Source organism: Amblyomma americanum, chromosome 9 (genome assembly GCF_052857255.1).
Source record: "Amblyomma americanum isolate KBUSLIRL-KWMA chromosome 9, ASM5285725v1, whole genome shotgun sequence".
In the NCBI taxonomy this organism is placed as follows: domain Eukaryota; kingdom Metazoa; phylum Arthropoda; class Arachnida; order Ixodida; family Ixodidae; genus Amblyomma; species Amblyomma americanum.
This window is the reverse complement of record NC_135505.1, coordinates 134,327,834-134,350,332: the sequence shown is the minus strand read 5'-3', so window position 1 is coordinate 134,350,332 and position 22,499 is coordinate 134,327,834. Positions and strand designations below refer to the sequence as shown.

The following is a 22,499-nucleotide window of genomic DNA, read 5'->3' as shown; positions in this document are numbered from 1 at the left end:
ATCGTGAAGCGGGTTATGTGGTTGATGCTGAAGCGCGTTGGCCTGTCATGTACTGTCGCATAAGTGGTGACTGCCTCTTTAGGTACCGTGTTTGCCAAAAGTAACCGGGCAGCGGTGGTTTGTTTCTTAGCCGCGTAGCGCTGCAGTTACACGTGCCCTTAACCTCTGAATCCGTGTAAAGTAAGGTGAGTTCCTCCTCACGTTTTTGTCACCTTTCGCTCTTTAGGGATGCCGTAAAGGCTCCGCTATACGGTTGAAAAGCTAAAGTTACTTTTGGCAAGGGGGTACCTGGCGTAATCGCATGCACGGCCGTCGGGAAGTGCCTGAAAGTAGTACGTCATCACCGTGATGGACTGTGTCGGCTTTGCCAGTGAGATTTACGCTGTGTCGTCTGTTTCCTTTCGCGTCCACGGCGTCTGTCTTTCGTCACAATTTTCTGCACATTATTCTGTCCCGTTCTCCTTTAACACCATCTGTAACTTTTACGTCCTCGACGTCCGATGTGCCGTTGCTTCATTCGCTCCATTTTATTGATTGATTGCCCGCGGGACGTTGTTATGTGTGTGGTCTGCTTTCCGTGTGAAAAAAAAAGTGTAGTTTTGTGACGTCGCTTGCGACCTGTATCAATGGTAATAGATGTACTTAGATATACGTATTATACCGTCGTATATCTACAAACGTTGACCTGTATGATGTATGTAACGTTTATGACGCCGACTGTGGCGCCTTCGTCCGCGACTTATCTTAAAATCTGGTCGTTTGAGGTGGTTCAAAATCTGGTCGCATCCTCAGCGTAACATTTGGAAGCTGGCAGACGGAATCTCCGCCTGAGATCTCTCACGCCTTGCAATGTGGGGACAGTCTTGAGCTTTTTTTTTCTTCGGACTGCCACGGGGGGTTGGCGCGATAATCGGTAGAGAGCGAAAAATTTGTATCCATGGTCCATCAGTTATGCACCGGCCTGGAGTGCAGTAAACAGCTCCGGTGAGTTGGGGTGAATTCGTCTGCTACTGTTGTGGCGTCGCCTGCATACGTCGTGACGTCTTCTGCACATTTTTGTGCCGCTTCCGAAACTCCGTGTTACGAGATATAACAAAGAAAAAGACGGCGTATTGAAACCGCGCAGTCACTTGTGGCTTAGTTAAATACTCTGGCAAAGACTGCTTCAAACGTTGGAGGTGGTGGCTGACGCCTACATGGCCCGACCGTGAACCGCGCGACCCCCGGCAACTGGATTCGTCGTCGTCTGCTACTGCTCGCCTAGGATGTCGTCTGCAGTCGCCTTGCTTAGCTAAGCCCGCATTCACATGCCGCGACGTTGTGTCTATATGTACCGTTGACGCAAGCGCGGCCAAATCGACCGCACCACCGTTTGGCCTTGACGGCCGCTGGAGAAGAGCGCATGGAGAAAGACGACGGCGGCCGGAGGTCTCGGCGGGCGCGCGCGCGCGCAGGACAGCAACGATCACGTAATGCCGTCGCTATGTTGACGTCTGGGGTATTCCGGCGCCTCTGCAGCCCGTGCGCGCGCGCGCTTATCGTAGCGGCGGTACCGGCGTTGTTGCCCCCCCCCCCCCCCCTCCCCGCCGGAATCGACCCGTTATGGGTTAATCCACGCCGGTATTGCGACGTGCGGGGGCGGCGTTGTAATGTGGTGAGCGACACTTGTCTTGGGGTATCCTTGTCTGCACGAGGTTTCCCTCGCCCTGGACGATTTGTCGTGGCAGGCGTAGGCTGTCGTATCTCGTCATCCGGTTGACGCGTGGCCTAGCTCGGTGGAGCGACTCTTGCGTGAGGGCGGTTATTTCTGCGAAACAGAAAGAGAGGGGAGGGGGGGGGGGGGGGGACAGCGAGATCGGAGTTCCTTGTCTGAAGTGGAACTGTAACGCGACGTTGCAGTAGAAATGTCTGTCGTCCGTGTAGTTGCCGTGCCACTCCATCGCGTTGACTGTGGGAGCCCAGAAGTATCGAAACTCTTCACGAGCCAAAAGGTTTGTAGAAAGGGGCACCGAATCTGCCATTTTGCAAGGGCTGTCTTCATAGCTGTACGGTTTTGTCTTGCCGCTTTTATGGTTTATGGTGTTTAACGTCCCAAGGCGACGCAGGCTATGAGGGATGCCCTAGCGAAGGGCGCCAGAAATTCGACCACCTGAAGTTCTTTAACGTGCTCTGACATCGCACAGTACATGAGCCTCTAGAATTTCGCCTCCATCAAAATTCGATTGCCGTGCCGCTTTTAAAAAAACTGAATTTCAATTACGGATACTTTCAGTTGCTTTGGTACTGAGTGATTTAGGTGATAACGTCTGGCTGCGCGTTATGTATTGTTAAATTTTAGTAACTGCAAAACCTGTGATTTCATTTAACTGCATTGAAATATGCGGGCATCTCTTTGTTCCTGGCCTATTGGCAATAAGCGAAAACTTGGTTTAGCGCAAACTCAAGGGAGGGCTCTTTATTTTTCTTTGTTGATATAAATGTCCATTTGCGATGAATTTCGCTGTCATCTGTTTCAAAGTGCAAATGGTTTTGAATCATCACAGCAGTTCTGATAAGCTGCCCTGGATACGTTTAATCGCTCATGCAGCCCCTTTGTGCTGAAAATTGCGCTAAATACAAAAGCCGTCATGTATCCTTGTCTGGTTTCTTGCTAACAATTGCACGAAAGTAAAAACGCGTAGCACACTGAATGCTCTGCCTCGGGGTATTTTGATGCGATAAAAATCTGCTTCATGCGCAGTCCTCTTTGAAGTCAGCCAGGTGAAGGCCGAGATCTATTTTTGGTCTCAAGTGCATCAGCTTGTGTCGTTCGTAAGTCAGGTTAGTTTCAGTCCAAATGCTTGTGGAAGAAGCATTTTATTCTTTCTGTCAATTTTTTTGGGCCCGTTGCTAACAATTCGTGCACTCACAGGATATCGTAAACGTTGGTTGAATTGAGATTGTGTTTCCATGGCAATGGATAGGTCTGTATTCGTTCCGGAAACGTGGGCAGTGTTCTTGGGCAGACACCTGCAGAGGCAAGAGAACAGTAAACAATGCACTGCTGTACTTTTGCACAGTGGGTAGCAGGTGTGTGTCGAAGACAACAAGCATTGTGTTCCATTCCTCGGACGTACTTGAGCAGCTTTTGGCATGTCATCTGCAGGCTGGAAACAGCTTGTTTACGCAGTGCCTAAGGTTATCCAAGTAGTTGCGTTGCTGAGCAAACATTAGCTTGTTGTAACAGGGACCCATGAAGGACCCATTGAGAAGGCTGATCATGCAAGCAAGCTACTGATACACCAGCAGTACAAACAAGAAATGCAAACACAAGAGTGAGAAGCAGCAGATGCTCTACAGTTAGAATTAAAATCCTTTGTCACTAACGGGCCGCCGCGGTGGCTGAGTGGTTATGGCGCTCGGCAGCTGGCCCGAAAGACGTGGGTTCGATCCCGGCCGCGGTGGTCGAATTTCGATGGAGGCGAAATTCTAGTGGCCCGTGTACTGTGCGATGTCAGTGCACGTTAAAGAACCCCAAGTGGTCGAAATTTCCGGAGCCTTTCACTACGGCGTTCCTGATAGCCTGAGTCGCTTTGGGACGTTAAACCCCCATGAACCATAAACTTTTTTGTCACTAGCAGTGTGTCAAGGCAAAAACTAACCAAATCCCTTGGTTTGGCTTTTTTTTTTTTGATGTCTAAGCAGTCTTAACATTTCCTTGAGGAGCATGTCAGTAATGCAATTCCACACTAGCTGTGTGAATGCCATGACTGTCAGTGTTCCTTAATTTAATATGGTGCTCATGGGGGGGCATTGATTCAGCAGGTTTTTAGCCTGGGGCATTGCCATAATCAGGCAAGACACTGTTCAAAGATGCATCTAGTAGCTTTGCAGCTGATAACAGAGGGAAAACGCACGAAGCATTCAAACTGGCTTCTGCATGGTAATTCGCATATTCAAGTTGCCTCCACAATTTCTTTAGTCTCTCTTAATTTTTGATCTTGTTCGTTCAAAGACTTTTCCAGTATTCCGTTGCGTAGATCTAGTTTTGCTCCTCACCCGACCATCGTGCACCTTGTTTTCCCCTGGAATGAGAGCAGTGTCAGGGCTAAGTGGCCATCGGGCGCCCTATCTCCAGCTCGGATCTTTCATGTCCTCATCCCCCCCCCTTCCGTCCTATCTCCCTGTGACCTTCGTACAGTCACCCTCCTCTCCTCTCGACCCTGCATTTAATTGTCCCATGCCCGAAGTCAGCTCTGTCCTCGTATCGGCCGCCTTAGCGCTCCCCTGGCAGGCGCTGGAATGTGCAGAAAAACCCACAATCTCGTAGTGCCGAGCTGCTGCAGTCTCCCCGAAGCTGCCAGCTCGGAAACGCACAAAACAAGGTTTGGCCAGGCCAGCTTGTTTCTCGCTTGCTTCATTGGCAGCAGGAGCAGCTGGCAGGAAGAGGGGGAATCCCCAGCTGAAGAGGGTGGTTTATCTGGGGGATCTTTTTTTTTTTTTTTCACCTGTCTGCTGGTGCATTGCCTTTGCTCCCTTTATCTCGCCTGGCAGCACTTTAATGTGGAGGTCAAAGACTTTCGAGTGGCGCAGAGAAAGCTGGGTTAGGGTAGGGTGGTACCATTGTTCCTTTGTTGCCACTTCTTTTGCGTGTTTTTACTTCTGTGTACCCGGGCAGTGTGCGACAGCTGGCTCCTTGTGTAATTGGGGCGGCTGGCTGCAGTCTTGAGCCGCTGAACCATTTTGAATCGTGCCAAACGATTTTCATTGTGTGGAATCATTTTTAGTCCTGCTGAATTGTTTTGAACTCAGCTGTTGGTGAGAATCGGGTTCATTGTGTGTCGATCACTCATGCAGCCTGCCATTTCCCATGACTTGATGGAGCGCCCGGCGTGCTGAATGCCTTTCAAAGTTCGGTTGAATGTCGAGCGGCAACTTTTGAGAGAATAAAAAGAGTGAAACGATCTCGTCCCTTGTGTAATCGGGGGATTTCCCTTTAGTGTTTCACATTATCTTGTTCTTCACTGTTTGTCACTACTGGTAGTGTTAGCAATTTGAATGAGGCAGAGGCCACCGGGCTCATGTCAACGTATTATCACCAAGCATTATGTGGCCTTTTCCTGCTTCCTTTATGGGTGTTATTGCTCTCTGCCCTAGGGGTGGCGAGAGCCGCATCTAGGTCATGACATGTTTATTGCATGGTCTTTTTTATTGTGCTTCTACCTCTTCAGGAACTACTTCCGAAGTCTTGAACATCTGCTTGCAATGGTCTGACTTCCTGTGCTAAAATAATGTGCTATGACTGGTCGTCATTTTTTAATGGAGTGGTTATGTGACAGTATTGGTGATAAAAAGCAGTTTTCCGGCTAAAAGGCAGATGTTCGTTTTCACCTACTTCAAAAAAATCGGGTGCATGCAAGGTTTGTTTAGAGGTTGAACGAACTGCGCCGTAGGAGCATCGTCTAAATTTTATGCACAGCACGGAATACCAGCACTGGTGTTGACAGTGGAGTTCTCTGTTTGTTTGGGGCTTGTTGCTTTATTGTCTACTCTCTTTATGCTGCTCATGGTGGTTATTCTAGTCTTCAGAATTGTGAGCATTGGACGCTATTTCAGAACATTTAACGCTTTATTGGGCCATGTTTGCACTAAGAGCTTTTCAAATGCGTGCACAAAATGACCTCTGCTTTAACCTTGTCAAAACAAGTACTTTTGGACTCTGCTTGTTCTTCCAACCTTGTTTGAGTTATGAGTAGGTAGTGTAACAAGTGGTACTTTTGTAACGAACAAAGTGGGCTTCGTGGGATTTATTCACTTTATCCATTTGAAAAATTGTGAAAGAATTTTAGCCTAGTGTGGTTACCTGCATTGGCAGCACGGTGCCGGTGGTGTTGAGCCACTGAGCACAACGTGGCACTTATGAACTCAACTTTTCCACTGCATATCAGTGGAGGTAAAATACAAAGCACTCATGCGGCGAGATTTCAGCATGCATTAAAGAACCTCGGCTGGTTTAAAACCCTTTAATGACATTCCTCAAATCCGTTAATGCAGCCTTGGCTAATGAAAATGTATTTTACATGTATCTTTTTTAAATATTGTACTATATTTTAGATGCTGTGAATATAAATAAACCTTGTTGAGTCAAACACAAGCATAGTAGTACTGCAGAGGTTTCAAGCCAGCTGTGTACTGCGGCCCCATCACTGTCAGCACAGCCCTTCTTGTGTGTCTAGTTACATCACGCACAGCTGCCCTCACCCTTCGTGAATGGGGTGCGGGCCGTTTCCCAGCGTGAGACATCAATTGTTTCGTGTCAAAACTCTGCAGGTGCTCTCGTCACTGTCGTGCACTCGCAAACCAGGCACGAGACATTTCCTTGCCCAGGAATTTTCTTACCTGGGACGCACGGGAATGCATTTGGTATAAGGTAATTGCGAGGGCGAGAAAAGGGTGCAGAATGTTGAAGATAGCCCGCAAGTGTCAGAATGAAAGTGTGTGCAATCTGTTGTGCAGGAAGTTCTCAGATGTGGCCCAAAGCAGGTTTCTTGCCTTTTAAAAATGCATGCAGTCCTTATTATAGTGATATTTGTACTGGTGCAGGACGTTGTTTGGGTGAAATCATGATTTTGGATGCTCAGTACAGAGTCGCTTCAGTTAACAATATTTTCAGCGAAAAAAAGTAAGCTTTCCTGTGCTGGGAAAAATCTTGGTTTTCGAAAGTATTCAAGAAAAAATACGTTCTGGTAGTCTGAAGTGTTAAGTTTTGGGTGCGTTCATACAGGGCGTTTGCATCACTGTGTAGTGTTTCGTGTTTTGCTGAAAGCTGATCTTTTTTTGCTACAAGTTCTAACATTAGTGGAGTGCTTGTAGGCCTAAAATCGGAGCTTGGAAAATTTGCATCGCATCTCATAGCTTATTACGCCCTTGTTGGTGAGCAAAATACTCTTTCACATGCATAAAACCCAATGTAGGCACCTTCATCACTACAAATGAAGCCAGCCACTATGTTCTACATCTTTTTTTCTTTCTCCCTGCGCAGACTGCACAATGAGTCGAAGGGCGTTGTCTGGACCTCGGAAAGCGGGGGCTTCAGAAGGTCGTACAGACCTGACCCCATCATCTCCACCATCTTCACCATCGAAAAAAGATGGCGAGCGAAGGTCACTCATGGATTCGGGATACGATGCTGGGTACACATCCATGAGCTGCTCAACGGGTAAGTCCAGCTTTTCATTATTGTACGGGTTGCATCTCATTCGTCTCAACTCTCCATTTCTGGTGTGCCCTCTAGTGGTGTATTAGATTTTCAGTAGTAATGAAAGTGGTGCAAGTGGCCGGATCCTCTATTCTTATTGAGTTATTTCATCTCAGTCTGTTTTAGTTCACGCTTAAGTTGCCCTCTTTGTTTTTACTTGTGAAAGAGGGTAATGTTTGCCTTGCGTGGAACATGAAAATTCGTCTCATATTTACCCGTCGTCCATGTTTGGGCGGCTGGCAACCAGGAGCGAGACATCATTTTCTCCTGAGGCTATTCCATGTGGTGCACTGTAACACAACTTGCCATGTTAGCTACCCCGTGAAGTCTTTCACTCTGCGAGCAAGTGTGGCTGTTATCTCTCTTGACGGGTGCTGCATTATTTGGCTACTTTCCTTGGCAACTGCTTAAAAGCTGCAATGTGAAGCTTGTGTGCGCTTGTGCAGATTTCACTACAACCTTCTAGAACTTATCATTGAAAAATATTTAGCTTTTTCTTGTCTGACAAAGTGTATTTCAACGGAAGAGAGATGTAGTTGGGGCTGGCTGAAAAAGTCCAGTGGAGAGGTGAAGTTGAGGAAGTTGCTGAGAGTAAGGTGGCCACTGGTTGTGCCAGACAGTGATGATTGGTGGGCATTGGGTGAGGGGGGCCTCTTTGTTGCAGTGGATGTCATGGTTGGCAGGGACGTCAGACTGGACTTCACTGCTTCATTGTAATGTGCGGCAAGGGTGTTTGCAACTGTTGCTATGTTCCACGAGAATGCATATATTTATTTATGTATTGCAATTTCTTTTATTTAGCAACAGAACCGGACATCACCAAGTCAACATGCAGCATGCTGGATTCTGGACTGCTCGAGGAGGAAGCCCATCACAGTGGTGACATCAAACTGGGGTCAGCGTCAGCGAAGCTCGATAGTGGCTACATCGAACCACCCACGTCGGCACTGTTGGTAGAGGCCGATTATGAGACACAGCTGCTTGAGAGAAAGCTTGATGTGCGGCAGATGTACGCTCAGGACAATGATGGTGACACGTGAGTCAGTTCATTCACTAGTCGGTTGATATCTTGCCAGCATGCAACCAAACATACCTCTGCTGTCAGTGATCGTGGTGGGCTCAAGGGCCATCAGGCTCTCAAGGTTTCTTTTTTCTTGGGTTTCTTTCATGTTTTGAGAGGAATATATATTATTGGTTGTGAACGCAGTAAAACCTTCTTAATTCAACCCCCGTTATTGAGAAATTGAGTGCTGCTCATTTATTTGAACACTCCGGGGCTGGCATCGGTTAGTTCAGGTGAACTCCCGAAGTAATGCCATGTTGCGGTATGACCTGCGCACCAAGCGATAGTTTGGACATTTATTTGTCCACATTCCTTACGTGCGTATTACATTGCTTCCCGCGCCCCTCTGATGTGCAAGAAATGGCAGGTGTGTTGACGATCAGCAGATCCCTGTCGATAGGCCTCAAGAGAGTCCAGTCCAGCCTTGCTGTTTCGTTTCTGGTGCTTCACCACCAGCCTGCGGCAACAGCAGCTTTCGGCTGTGCATATCAGCTAGCCAGCTGAGCCACGTGCTGCGTAGAACGATGATTGCCTTGTCGGTGATCTTTGTCGGTGCCTTGTCGGTGATGAGCAGTCCCGCTTCCAATAGTGTGCATGAACTACAGTATTGAAGGGAACGGCAGAAAATCGTCATTCTCTCTCGGTTTTAGTCTTAAAGGCGGCAACCATTGCCCGAGTTTGAACAAAATAAATTTTATATTTACTCTGACGGTTTGGGGCAGTTTGTGGGGCCATTCTATAAATTAGACATTTTTTTTTTGTGCTCTTGAAGTCCAAATTAACGAGCTTTTACTGTGTATTAAGATTGCCATTCTTTGAAAGCAGAGGCCCATTTTTTCACGCTGAGCAGCCCTCTTCTTTGTGTTGTGAAGGAGAGGACAATTTACTTTATAATGCGTGGAACAGCAGCATTCGTTGCGTATTTGCGGCCACTCGTGCTTGTCGGGCGGCTGTAAACCAACAGCGAGACACACCTTTGCCTGTTACCTCCTCGCATCCACTGGTTACGGAATACGGTTGTCGTTGTGACTGCATGGCCTCACAGTCAGCCTGAGATGTGCTCGAGGCCGTAAAGGGTCGAGTAGAGGAAAACTGGTGGCCTCTGGCACACGCTCCTGTGACGCGTCCTCTCGAGATGGGGATGAGAGTTTGCGGGGCTTGTCATTTGAAATTGCATTTCCAGATGCATTCATTGGGTCCATCTAAATTGCAGGCTTCTGCATGTTGCAGTCATGGAAGGGTGGACAAGGTTGCTGTTGCGCATAATCCGCGAGACACCATATCCTAATCTCCTGGACATTCGCAATTACTATGGCCAGGTCAGTACGAATGTGTCTACTTGCCGTAATTTTTTTTGCTTGAGTGTGTGTGTGCATGCGTGTGTGTTTTCATCAGCGAGCCTACGTTCGGAGGTTATAGCAAGGAAATGGCGCAAAAAACAGGACAGGAAGACAAGAAGCAACAGACACAGCGCTGTGTCTGTGGCTGCAGTACTGTGTCTGTCGCTTCTTGTCTTCCTGTCCTGTTTTTCGCGCCGTTTCCTTGCTATAATTGTGAACCAACCGGCCCACTGGAACTGTCGGTCATTGTGTTTGCCAAGTCCCTTTCACGCTGAGCTGCAGCCTTCTTCCTCGTGTGTTGCCTGAGGAACAGGGCATTCGGTCTTTGACAAGCGTGAGACAGCAAAAATGCGTCTCGTATTTGCAGTCGCTCGTTTCTGTCCGGCGACAGTAAACCAGGGGCGAGACATGCCTGCACTTTCACTTGTGGTTTGTTTTAAAAGGCAGGAGATAGCTTCTCAAGTGTCTGTAGGTAGTTCATGTTTTTGCTTTCCAGGGAAAGAGGTATTCTGTGCTTGATCACCAAGGCAGTTACCATATTCGACTGCATAATAAATGCGCTCTTTTCATTACACAGTAATTTGCAATACCCTGCAGGATGCATTAATGGCGCAGAGCAATATGTTGGCAAGAAAGTATATTATGCTAACCAGAATCGATGTATCAGCTATACTAGCTGGATTGTATAATTTGTTTATGTGTAATTTTGTTTCGATAGCACACTTAATGCGCTTGAGACTGTACCTAGCTCCATGCTCGCCTGTCTTGCCTGCAGACTGCACTGCACCTGGCAGCTCTCTGTGGCCGACATCACGAAGCTCGACTGCTTGTTGTTGCTGGGGCAACGGTGGACATTCTAGACGATGCTGGTCGGACACCGTTGCACGTTGCCTGCCGTGGGGGTGAAGTCAGGGTGGCCACGGACCTTCTTGCTGATGTTACTGAGGTGAGTGAGAGTTGATTATGTTGTCAGCTTGTTGTGGATTGACAGGCTAGGGCCAGTTAGGTTTTAATCTTTTGTTTGTGACTTTTCTAGTCTTTCACTGGTGGCATCATTTTTTCAATAAGAAAGCATTCTTTTTGTATTAGTTCTTGCTGACTATCTGATAACATTGCTTTTTAAGCTGATGATTAAGCATGACGGGAATTATATTAGTACCATAAAATAGTTTATAGCATTTTAACGCATGGATTGATTTCTAGCTACTGCTGGCATTATATAATTCTTTTTTTTTTTTTTGTGCACCGAAAGCTTGAAGGCATCTGTTAGTGATGCTACAGGCTGTCTTTTGTAAGAGTTGTCGGCTTAGAACCAGGTGCACAGATGTGCCAGGTATGGAAATAAAGTTCAAGGCTATGGTTGCACTAGAGTTCCTTTTAAATTTTGTGGAAAGTTCTGGTAGGATTTGAAAGGGGAAATTCCTTTGCGTCAATGAGGCTGTTATATGCATTGGCTTCCTTCGTGAGGTCTCATTCCACTCGCGAGCCCCTTTCACGCTGAGCAGCCCTCTACCTCGTGCGCAGCCTGAGGAACAGGGCAATCCTTGATCTGCGTGAGACAGTGAAATTCGTCTCGTATTTGCCGCTGCTCGTCTCTGTCGGGCGGCTGTAAACCAGGGGCGAGACAAGCGGGCTGCTGCCTGCACTTCCACTTTGGGTTACGTGTAGTCAGTGTTTTGCTTGGAAAGCAAGAGGGTACTGGCTTACTGTACCTGTTACCCAGGCGGCTACCGTATTTACACACATAACGAAAATAATGTAGGTATCCACCGTGTTGTTCACAAAGAGTGCTGCTTTTGTGTTGTGTTCTTTCAATTGATATGGTGCTTTCTTTATTGGCATACACTGTGGACACTATTGACAGTACACTCCTTTGCTTGCCGGGAAAACTGGGTGGTAAAGCGCTTTGGGGATCCTTCTAGGGCTTGTTGTGCTTTATGTCTCTGGCAGTTTTTTCATGTCTCTCGCTGCTTTGCGACAAACCCCTTTTGTCAGGAGCAGCTTTTACAGGGAACTTGACAGTCTAGCCAAGTATACGTGTCGGGTATGAAACTGTTGTCAGGCTCGGGGAAATGCTAACAGCCTGGCAGAGCAGGCAAACTTGACTCACCTGCAAGGGCAAATGATCTTGCCAGATCGCCTTGGTAGTTGGCACTTGAACCAAATGTGTGCATTGGCCCCGAGAGCAGGAACGGGAGTAATTTTACTGCTCTTGGCGTTTCACTTCCAAAGGCATGCCATGACTGGCTCGACTCGCTAGTGTGTAGTTGACATAAGCACTGTGATCAACTCTGGATGGACTTGTTTTGCCTGATGCCAGCTTGACTTCCCCTGTGGGGTTCATGTAAGTGCGTCTAGAGGGAAACTGGCTACTACCAGCCCTAGGGTGCTGTGCATCTTCCAGCCAGTGTTGAATATTTCTTCCAAGCTTGTGCTTGTGCCTGCTTCATGGCTTTGGGTGGAGTCTTTTTTTTTTTACGAGTTCCTGTCTCTTCGCTCCTCGCTGCGCCTCCAGTCTTTGTGACGCGCCCCTCGCGCTCCCCCTTCCCCTCGTGTTCAGGAGGAGACTGGCTTCTTGCAGCCCCAGTACCGTGTGCACCCTGGCAAGCATGGTGCCACCTACGCCACCTCCCTGGTGTCGCAGCGAACACTGACTGGTGATACAGCGCTCCACCTGGCCATCAGTTCGGGCTCGCTGGAACTCGTCGAGCTTCTGCTCCACTATGTTCCTGATCCCAATGTTCGGGTAAGTGGTGCCCGGCACCTTGCCTTCTTGATTACTTCATGACTCCCCTTGGACTGAGTATCCTGTAGCGCACTAGAGTTCTGTTCACTTCAGCAAACTCTTTGGCACTGTATGATACAGCAGAAGTGTTAACGTGTGGGTGGTATGGGAGAAGGCATTAACATTTTGCATGAAATGCGTGGTAGTTCTGTGTTACTCGATAGATGGTGTTCTCTGCATAATTCTTACTCTTTCCCACTAAAAAATGACACCTGCAAAGGAACACGGGTACATTTGTCATTCCAAAGAACATTTCCTGGTAACACTGCGACTGCGGCTAACAGCCTCCTGTGGCCTGTGAAAATAGTCGTCCATTATGGCGTGAGGTGCTCCAGGTGTTTGTTTTAAATGTAAAATCACAGAAGTTTTTAGCTGAAGTTCAGTATACTCTAGATCAGCACTTTTTCTTTTACATATGATCTGTTTGATTTGTACAGGTCATTTCCTAAGCGCTTAACTCCCTAACATGCATTTTTTTTTTTTTCGAAAATGGTATCAAGATGGTTATTTAGTGTCCGTGCTGTCATCTGTCGGCAAAGTAAAGGAATTCTTTGGATGAGCCCAGCCTTCCTTAAACTGGACGCAGACTGCCTCAAAACATGCCAAGCTGGACTCGTTATGTTATTGACAATTTAACAGGTCAAAATTCTCGGGATCAGCCACCGCGGTGGCTGAGTGGTTATGGCGCTCGGCTGCCAGCCCGAAAGACGCGGGTTCGATCCCTGCCGCGGCGGTCAAATTTCGATGGAGGCAATATTCTAGAGGCTCGTGTACTGTGCAATGTCAGTGCACGTTAAAGAACCCCAGGTGGTCGAAATTTCCGGAGCCCTTCACTACGCCGTCTCTCATAGCCTGAGTTGCTTTGGGACGTTAAACCCCTATAAACTAAACTAAACTAAAATTCTCGGGATCAAAGCAACAGGATGACACGTTGAAATGTACAAGCACCAGCTGGCAAAGGGAAAGTGTGAACATTGGCTGTTGTGAGCAACAATTAACATGGTTGTCAACTACAGGAGCGGTACTGTGGTGCCACGCCACTGCACCTGGCGTGCCGCCTGCACCGTCCCGACCTGGCCGAGGCGCTGCTGCGGTCGGGTCGCGTGGACGTCAACGCCACTGACTACGGCCGCAAGACGGCGCTGCGCCACTTGTGGGATGCACACCGGCAGAACCCACGCAGCAAGGACCTCCTCCGCCTCGTGCTGCTGCTTCGTGACCACAACGGCATACCCATTGTTGATCCAGGCTCTGAGGACGAGGATGACTCTGAAGACAGCTCTGAGGATGACGATGAGGTGAGAGGCCTTGTGAGAGGGAAAAAAAAAAGCACAAAGCTTTGTACACCAGTAGCTGTCAGTGCCTTGTTTCCTGAGGTTGTGGTACGAGAACCTTGGAGAGGAAGAAAGTGACGAGGGGTGAAGCGTGCGTGAGGTGTGGCGCGGGGCGCATGCAAGTGCAATGCTACAGTGCGTGTCATATCACTTAATCGAAGCGAGCGGTTTGTTCTCCAGCGCGTCCAATGTGATGACGTGATACGTTAGAAATAATATAAAAACCAGGCTTGAGCAGTTGTCTCATCTACTCACATTTGTGTGAGAGGATCTGGATATCATTACACTCGCAAGCTGACGCTGACACTGACAGCTCAAGCGTGCAAATCATCCCCCAGCTCTAGTATAGGGCACCTAGTTGAATAGGTGGAACCAGCTTATAGTATTGCTCCACATCTTGCTTTTCCAACCACTGCAGTCGAATTTCGATGGAAGCAAAATGCTAGAGGCCCGTGTACTTTGCGAAGTCGATGCAGGCTAAAGAACCCCAGGTGGTCGGAATTCTCCTGAGCCCTCCACTGCGGCGTCCCTTATAGCCCGAGCCGCTTTGTGATGTTAAACCCTACAAAACTAAAACAAAACCAAGAACGTTTAGCTTGTAACCCATGTAGCATAGCGCTAACTGTCTGTAACATGTAAGAGTAGTTCCTAGCTAAGTGACTCCTTTTCAAAGTAAAAAAAACTTTAAACCTTGAATAAAGGCTTATTGGCCGTGCTTTGTTGCCGCTTAACATGCCCAGCTCGTGTATCAGCAATCGTGTAATGCTGGACTTCTTGCAGGACGAGGAGGAGGATGAAGAGGCGGTACGAGCTGTGGCCAATGCCATCGACAACAGGCTTGGCAATCTCCGAGTGAACGATGTCGGGGGATCATAGCAGCGCCCGAGACCTTCCCATTCTGTGTTCGGGCGCTCTCTACTTCATCTCAACACCCTCATTGTTTGAAGTCATCTTTGGTCTTTCTTCATCTGCCACAGTGTTGTTTGCAAAGAATCTTCATTGTTTCCATCATATATTTCGCAAGTCAGAGTCTGCGGTGATTGGTCCAACCGTCCTTTTTTTTTCTCTTCGATGTGGTTGATGATCTTTGTGTTGCTGTGACAATGCTACTGGAGAATTTCAACAAGCTATTGAGTCTTGCGCATGTTGGCTCTACGTTATATCCTAGTTGAGTGTTGACAGCATTGTTTCGGTGGTAATGAAAGAAAACATAGATGGCAATGTTTTGTTTGTTAATATAGGGACCATGTTGTTTGAATAGCTTTAACCAACAGAACTCTGCAGTGTTGCTGATACCTGAGAAAGTAGCCCCTTTGTTCGGTGCACGAAAAATGTACCAGTTTTTGTCTTGCGTGGTATGCGAAGACAGGGAGTAGTTTTTGTGGCATAAAGATGCACTGGCTTTGCCCATTTAACTAATGCAATGTCCATGCGTTTAGAGAAGTGGCTGAAGGACCATCACCTTTTCGTTTCACTCATTGAAAGTTGCTACCAAGTGTTATTTATTACTGTTGCGTCATTAAAACCAAGACTGTTTGGTTGCGTTTCAGTCATTGTTCTTTCATCCACGTTGTAGTGGGCCATCTGTGTGTGTGTGTGTGTGTGTGTGTGTGCATGTGAATGTGTGTGAACAACGGTTTGTGAGATGTTGGTCACATGGTACCTCCCTCTTGGTGTGAAAGTATCTTCTGGTCTTCATGCTTTTCTTTTTATGTTACTGTTATGATCTCTGTAGTGTCTGAACTAGACCAGTTCTCACGCCGAGTAAGAAACGCAGTCTTAAAACTTCATTAAAGGTGAAAATCTGCGGCAAGGGGTGTCGATGGTAACCATTCTGGCGTAAAGCATCAAAGCCTTGCGAGGGATTAAAGCGTCACGTGTTCACTAGAATCTTGATACAAATTTCGCGGGGCTGCGAAAAATATTGATATCCTTTAAAACTAACAAAATTCGTATGCAGAACCACAAGCGATGTATTCACGCAGATATTTTCAGTACTTGCGGCCGCACGACCGATTACTGCTCACGGTTCATACCGCACTTCTGGCGGTACCGAAGTCTGTGATGTGCAGGCAGTGCAAGGGTGCGGTCATGGCTCGCATGTTCGTATCATGAATAATGGCACCGGAGGGCAGTCAGAACACTTGAAAACTCTTCCCATTGTATACAATGCACTCTGGCCAGGGAATTTTGCAAATTTGTATTATCCCGAAATTTGTATCGGAAGAGATTGTACGTCGAGATTCTACTGTATAGTTGAGTCAGTGCTTGCTTATTGAAGGTGGTGAGACTGTTGCAGTGCACATTAGGGCTATGCTTTAGTCTAAATGAACCGCACTCTGATGGGGGTTGACCTGTCATGGTGGCTTAGTGGCTGTGGCATTCAGCTATTGAGCCCAGGATTGATCTTGGCCGCAGCAGCTAAATCTTAATGGAGGCGAAATTCACACCAGTGTGCTGTGTGATGTCAGCGAGTTGGGACCCCAGTTGGCCGAAATTAATCCGTAGCCCTCCAATATGCACCTCTCATACCCATGTGCAGCATTAGGACTCAAAATTCCTCATACCGTACCTTACCAGATGGGAGTTGGTCGAGTGACCTCACAAAGGCCTCCGGGGCTGTTCAAGAGTGCAGACTGTGCTGAATGTGCAGATAACGAAGATTAAGGCCCAGTAGAAATTTGGCCAGCCGCATAAAAAATATCCTTTTTAGATAAAGTGTGCCAAACGTGGCTCAAAATTCCTGTTACTAATCTTGTGCAAGGAAACATTAAAAAAAATACCTGGGTCTTCAGCTCTACATAGCTGCATTGATAGTTCTTCATATCTTTGCTTTTTAGCTTGTTGAGTGAAACATTTGGTAATAAATGCATTGTCCTTTAATACGGTCAAGTGTGCCATTACAGGTCATACATCTAATTGTGAAAAAGTACCAAATATTATTGGGAAACTTGGTTCTCAGCTGTGCAACTGCGTTGCATTCCAGTTGTTTGACATGTGGTTTGTTGCACCGGGGTGAACAGATTTTCTCTAAGACTGTGTGACATTCCATGTGTGCTTTGTTCAAAGTGTACATATTTGCGATGAATGTCTGAACTGTTACGAGAGCCTGATGACGCTTTTCTTTTTTGATATGCACTGCAAGTGTGTGAAAATGCCAAATGTGTGGTATCAGTAGCAGCAACCGACATTAGGCTCTGTTGTAGCAAGTGTGGTGGCATTTGTATGCTGCCACCAATCCGCTGCCTTTTGCACCCTGAAAATGAAGACTTCCGCCACCAGCTACGGCAGTGGTTAATTGCAACTTGCGTAGCTGTACAGGCTTTATGCTGTCATATTAGTACTCTATGTACTGCGTAGCATTGTGTTCGGAATATTCTTGCTTTTTAATATGCACGAGCGAAATGGCTGGTCCCGGTGAAGTGAGCATTTTTATTCGTGTCTCACAAAGGCTGTCACTGCGCAGTGTCAATGCGCGTTTAAATATCCCAGGCGGTCGAAATTAATATGGAGCTCTCCACAACAGTGTCTCTCATAGGCCACGTGCAGCTCTGGGACATTAAATTTCATACACTATACCATGCCATATTATACTACTAGGCTGACAAGAATTTCAGGTTGCATAACTTGTCTACAAGTTATGGCTTTCTGAAGCAAGGTCAGATGTGGGTGAAATTGCTACACATTGAGACTATAGGTAACAAATCTCAATGCTTGGCAAACAAACAAATGAAATGCTTGCCCAGTAGGCCTTTCGAGACTATACCTCTTGGCATGACAACATTGTACATTATTAATATGCTCGGCAGCATCCCCTTGCTTGGCCCCGCATGCACTTCGCTGTGGGTAGCCTGCCGTTTCGACTCCTGCCACATGCGCTGCTTGGGGTTTGGTGGTTAAACAAAAAATTTTAGTGTAGCACTGGTTTTAAGCAGGGGGTTTATTCTATCCACAAGCTGTTGTTGCCGTTTGTAGTGCTGCTGTAATATAGTTGCGTGTAAAATATAACAACTGTCTTCTCTTCTTTGCTCCAAGCACGCTGCTGTGCTGTTTGTGTTTTAGCATGGATGTGAATGGATGCTACGTCTTCGTTTCATTTAGTTTAACTCTTTCTTGAGGGTAGCTACTTGCAATCACTTGGCTGTCACTTTTTACATTGAAGGCAGCAGGTCTTCATCACCTGGTTATATGGGGTGTGCATGTTTGCTTCTGTTAAATGCTTCGTATAAAAAAATTTTGATAATTGCTGTATACTTGAAATTTGTATGAAAGCAGACTGCTGCTGCCAATATTTTTCATGCACTTTGTGCAGTGTTTTGTTCTGAAGTGTTATCAGAGCTTTTAATGCCTGATAATGTAAAGACTTACTGAAATTGGTCTGTTTAAGGAAACAGTTTTTGTAACACTGTGAAGTAGCGCCCTCAGAAAAAGAATAGTATAACATGCGTCTGCCTGTAGTGCATCTTTTTGTGTGTGAATGAGACATCTGTGTTCTATTTTCTTTCCAAGAAGAGTGTGGGGGAGCGTGAGAAAATTTTCTGCGCCACACTTCTTTTGAAGACAGAACGACACTGCCTGGAATTCCTGAAAAAAGGAACAACGCTAAAAAAATCCCGAATCAACTCTTGCCAGTTGAGGATATAACCAGCAGCGACTGCCGAGAAGCAAGATGTACATAGTTCGTCGTGGACGACGAGACAGATTTTAATGCCGAGTTAATGAAATCTATGCGCTGGCAAACAAGCCGGTGCCGCTTTTGAAGAGGGAACAGTCGACCATCACTTCAGTCGGGGCGTGCTTGTTTGGAGCATTTTGCAACGAAGCACTGCAAGTTGTTAATGTGGTGCTGCAATCTCTGCATTAATTAGGAGTTTGATCCCTATAGTGGGTGGCATTCTAGCTTTATTGGGGAGGTATTTGGATCATTGGTGTTATTGGGGTACGACTGGGCTAATTTGAGTTTTGTTGAGGTTTTGAGTGACAGGCATTATTGGCCGCTAGCCCTTCTGAGTTTTGTTGAGGCTTTATGAGTGATGGGCATTATTGGCCACTAGCCCTTCTAATAGGTAATAATAGGTAATCACCTTTTAACCTTTGGGGTAAAAAACATAGCTGATCTCAGTGCTCAACAAGAACCTCGGGCTAGCTGTGGTAACTCTGCCTTCTTGATGAAAATTTTTGTGTGTACTCAAAGTTACATGGTATTGCACTAACCCTGGACATTTAAGGGTAATGTGTCTGTAATTTGAGGAAAAAGGGCTAATTTGTCCATTTATGAGGACATTGTGTTTGCATGGTTCCCCGACTAGTGAAGGACGACTGTTCCAGAAGAAAAATAAAAAAAATCGAGACACTCGCTGTGTCTGAAAAAGTACACGAGGGTCTTCGACAAAAAAAAAATAAAAATGTGCAAAAAGAGAACTTTATATTCTATACATAAGATGTGTTTAAGAAATGAGGAAAAAAATGTTGACTGTAAAGCATGCGTCTACATTTTTTTTTTTGTCATATGTTCGATGAACTTGAAAATGGTGTTGAAGTTTTGATGTTAAAGTTGGGAGTTTCACTGGCCAGGTTAGTGGTGAGTGGAATTCAGTGTGGTGTACAAAGTTGTGCAGAGGATTTATTTTTTCTTCTATCTAGGTGCTTGCATTCTTGATAGCACTTGTGATGAATCGCACAGCAACCCTTACACTTTCGTAGTCCTTTTCTGTCGGGGGAAAATGCATTACAAATGAAATGGCCGCAAAGGAAAGATGACGGCACTGAACGGTTGGGGTTTATTGGAAAATGAAATTTTTCTGCATAGAGGCAAACTTCACCAATCACCAATTTTTATCATATTGGCAAGTTATGACATGCCGCTGTCTCTGTCATTTGACATGAAACATGAATTCAGACAAATTTAATGTCTCTTGGTTGTATAACATGAATGCGCCTTTAGTTAAATTCGAACTTAAACCCTTAATTTGAACTAATTTTTGGCCCCCCATGAGGTTTGAATTATCAAGAGTTGACTGTATGCATCTTTTTCTGCTATCTCTATTTGTATGTACTTTTCCTTGTAAACCTTCAGTTTAGTGCTGCCACCTTTTCTGGTTCCCAGTTTGTTTGCCCTGCATTTCCTAATGGGCCGTCACCAACCTATTATGCTGCCTAATTAGCTTCCCTGTTGGCTGGTCAAGCAGTGCATATGTGTTTCAGCAATGTAGCAGCTATTTAATAACAGTTCCCAAAGCTGGCTTCATTTTTTCAGCTTTTAAGCAGCAAACAGGTTTTTTCTGCAGCCTTTGATGTACCAAAATCTACATGCTGTTGTTGATTCCATCAGAACTATGGAATTCTGTACGCTTTGCATGTTGCTGCTTGGGGTAGTTATATGGCAGCCATATCCTTGTGTGGTCAGAGACCACCTTAGCAAAGTTGTCCTCTTCTATTCGGCAGTTTGCCTTTCATCTCTTGCGTGACACCGTTTTCTTTGGCATGTTGTGGTCCACGTGATGTTGACTATTGTCGCAGACTGAAGATTTTGATATGTCTGGATTTTGGGCAAATTTCACAGTTCCAAAAACGGTCATGCAGAAATGCATCGCTGTGATGTTCTCAGACATGCTCTTTTGGAGGACACTATGCAGGTTGTCAATATTTATGGCGAGCTGAGTATGTGTACCAACTCAATGGTATCTGCTTTGGAAAATTGTTTCACATGCAGATGTAGGAGTGTTTTTTTTTTTTTGTGAAGTCTTCAGACCAGCTTGCTGCCACTGCTGGTCCTGTCTCCACGATATGTCATCACAATGTAATAGCTCGTCAGCAGAAAATGACCGGTGTCATGGCTGTGACTGCTTTTACAGCTGTCTTTAATATGTTCCACTGTTCCAAAATCATTAGCCACAATTGTTGAGTGGGCATCTGGTGTTACAAGGCAACAGCGTGTCTAACGATAAACATACTTTTGCGGCAATGCTTCTCCGACTAGTGTTACGCTCAGTGAGACGTATCCGTGACTAACGTTCAGAAAATCAAAATAAATTGCTCGTGACCGATGCTACTCGGCTTGCACCTGCAGCCACAGAGAACAAAATCTTGGGGGTTGCGGAAGTGGAGATGTCTAAAATTTGTCCACAACAGAAGTGCTACGGTTGTTTTCTCGTGGTCGTACAAAAACTTGTTAATCGCACGTCATGAATGATGTCTGTGCGTTGCGTCACTCGCTTTTGTAAATATGCCTGGGCTCTGTGTGCATCGGCAATCTCACGTGTGTGCATGCGTTTGTCTCATTCTGAAAGACATTGTCGTGTTGTGGAAAAAAAAAGGACTCGGTCATTATTAAATTCTTGTTCAAATTTCACTTGCTGCATGCATTGTTGTGAAAGCTTATTGGAATGCCTGTATGAAAGGGAAAAAAAGTAATGTCTCGTTTCGCATGGAGGCTTGTCAAGTGTTATAACATCTTAAAAACTTGGTTTCTGTCACCACTTTTGTCAGTCCGAGGCAAAAAGATGCCCATCGACATCTTTTGTTTTTGTCTTTGCTATGGCATGTGCTTATGTTTCTTTGCTCCTGATTGAAAAAGAATGTCACCGAGTTGTACGATTCCTCACCACACGAGCCAAGTGGTGTAGCTGGTTGCTTCTCACATGTCGGTTGGACATAGTCATTTCAGCATTTTTTCATGTGTTCAAGTTAAAGGTCGTTAGGAGCGCAGGATGATACTAAAGAGTCAACACAAAACTGAAGAATCGTACAAAAGCTGTCTTGTGCGGTACCTGAGCTAGCTTTTAGGGTGTATTTAAATGAAGTTGGCATATATGACTGTGTTACAGAGAAACAAAGATGCTTATGAGACTTTTGTACATAATGAAAACAGCCGCTTTTTTTTTTCTCTTTGTGCTTATATGATATGGATATGTAGCATCGATATGTGTCTAGTTTGTTTTCCCCGAGATTAGCATGTAGCCCAGCACTTGTGAATCTACTTTGAGAGTTGTAAACTGTGCATGATTTGCGGCGTTCATTAAACCAGTTTTTGCCGAAGAAATCTTTGTTTGCCTTCTCTTTATCCGTGTGGCTTCGTTATGCTGCATTTTGTGGCACATTTTTCTTTCATTATAAAACAGTGCCAAATATTATGAATATTCAGGGTGCTTCACGTAACTTGAACCAAGGATTTAAAAAAAGCGGTGAACCGCAGCCCGCTGAAACAAACAATAAATTGTTTGCTATCGTGTGACGCTCCTCAGAATATTTTTTTTATGTTGCACTTAATTAGTTTACTATATGCAAATTTTCAAATATTCATTTCAATGCCAAGAGCGTTATGTTAGGTTGTAGAGCAGATTTAGAAACAAGCGATATAGTTTATTGTAGCATCGCATCTCCTACGGGGTGCTTTTTTCCGACATCTAAAGAAAGCCTGCGAAGTATGAAAAAAATAGTGCGTGACTGCACTACTGTATTGCAGCGCTCTCAGCGGCGTTTCGAGCAAACTGAGCGTGCTCGTTGACAGTGGCTAAGTGAATGGGCGCCGCTCTTAGATGCGCCGCTGCGGAAAGTGCTAACGCACTTTCAAGCTGCTGCTAAGAGTGGCGGCACGAGCGCAGTCACATGGTATTTTTTCATATTTCGCGGGCCTTCTTTAGATGTCAGAAAAAAGGACCCGTAGGAGATACGATGCTACAATAAACTATATCAGTTGTTTCTAAACCTATTCTACAACCTAACGTAATGCTCTTTGCAC

General features: G+C 45.9%; 1 protein-coding gene across 5 annotated transcripts in view; it reads left to right on the top strand.

Moving 5' to 3' along the window:
* The window catches only part of LOC144104454 (NF-kappa-B inhibitor alpha-like), a 30,054-nt gene extending 8,254 nt beyond the window's left edge, over positions 1-21,800 (top strand). For 2 of the 5 annotated variants that reach the window (XM_077637456.1, XM_077637459.1), the window contains exons 2-8: positions 7,022-7,198; positions 8,039-8,273; positions 9,514-9,619; positions 10,416-10,586; positions 12,201-12,386; positions 13,442-13,723; positions 14,540-21,800. In XM_077637456.1, the coding sequence (XP_077493582.1) occupies positions 7,030-7,198; positions 8,039-8,273; positions 9,514-9,619; positions 10,416-10,586; positions 12,201-12,386; positions 13,442-13,723; positions 14,540-14,635 (1,245 nt within the window). In that variant the 5' untranslated portion in view covers positions 7,022-7,029 and the 3' untranslated portion in view covers positions 14,636-21,800. Of the gene's footprint in view, positions 1-1,858; positions 1,992-7,021; positions 7,199-8,038; positions 8,274-9,513; positions 9,620-10,415; positions 10,587-12,200; positions 12,387-13,441; positions 13,724-14,539 lie in introns of those variants that run through there. The other 3 variants (XR_013308541.1, XM_077637457.1, XM_077637460.1) reach the window with 3 other exon arrangements.
* The last annotated feature ends 699 nt before the right edge of the window (positions 21,801-22,499 follow it).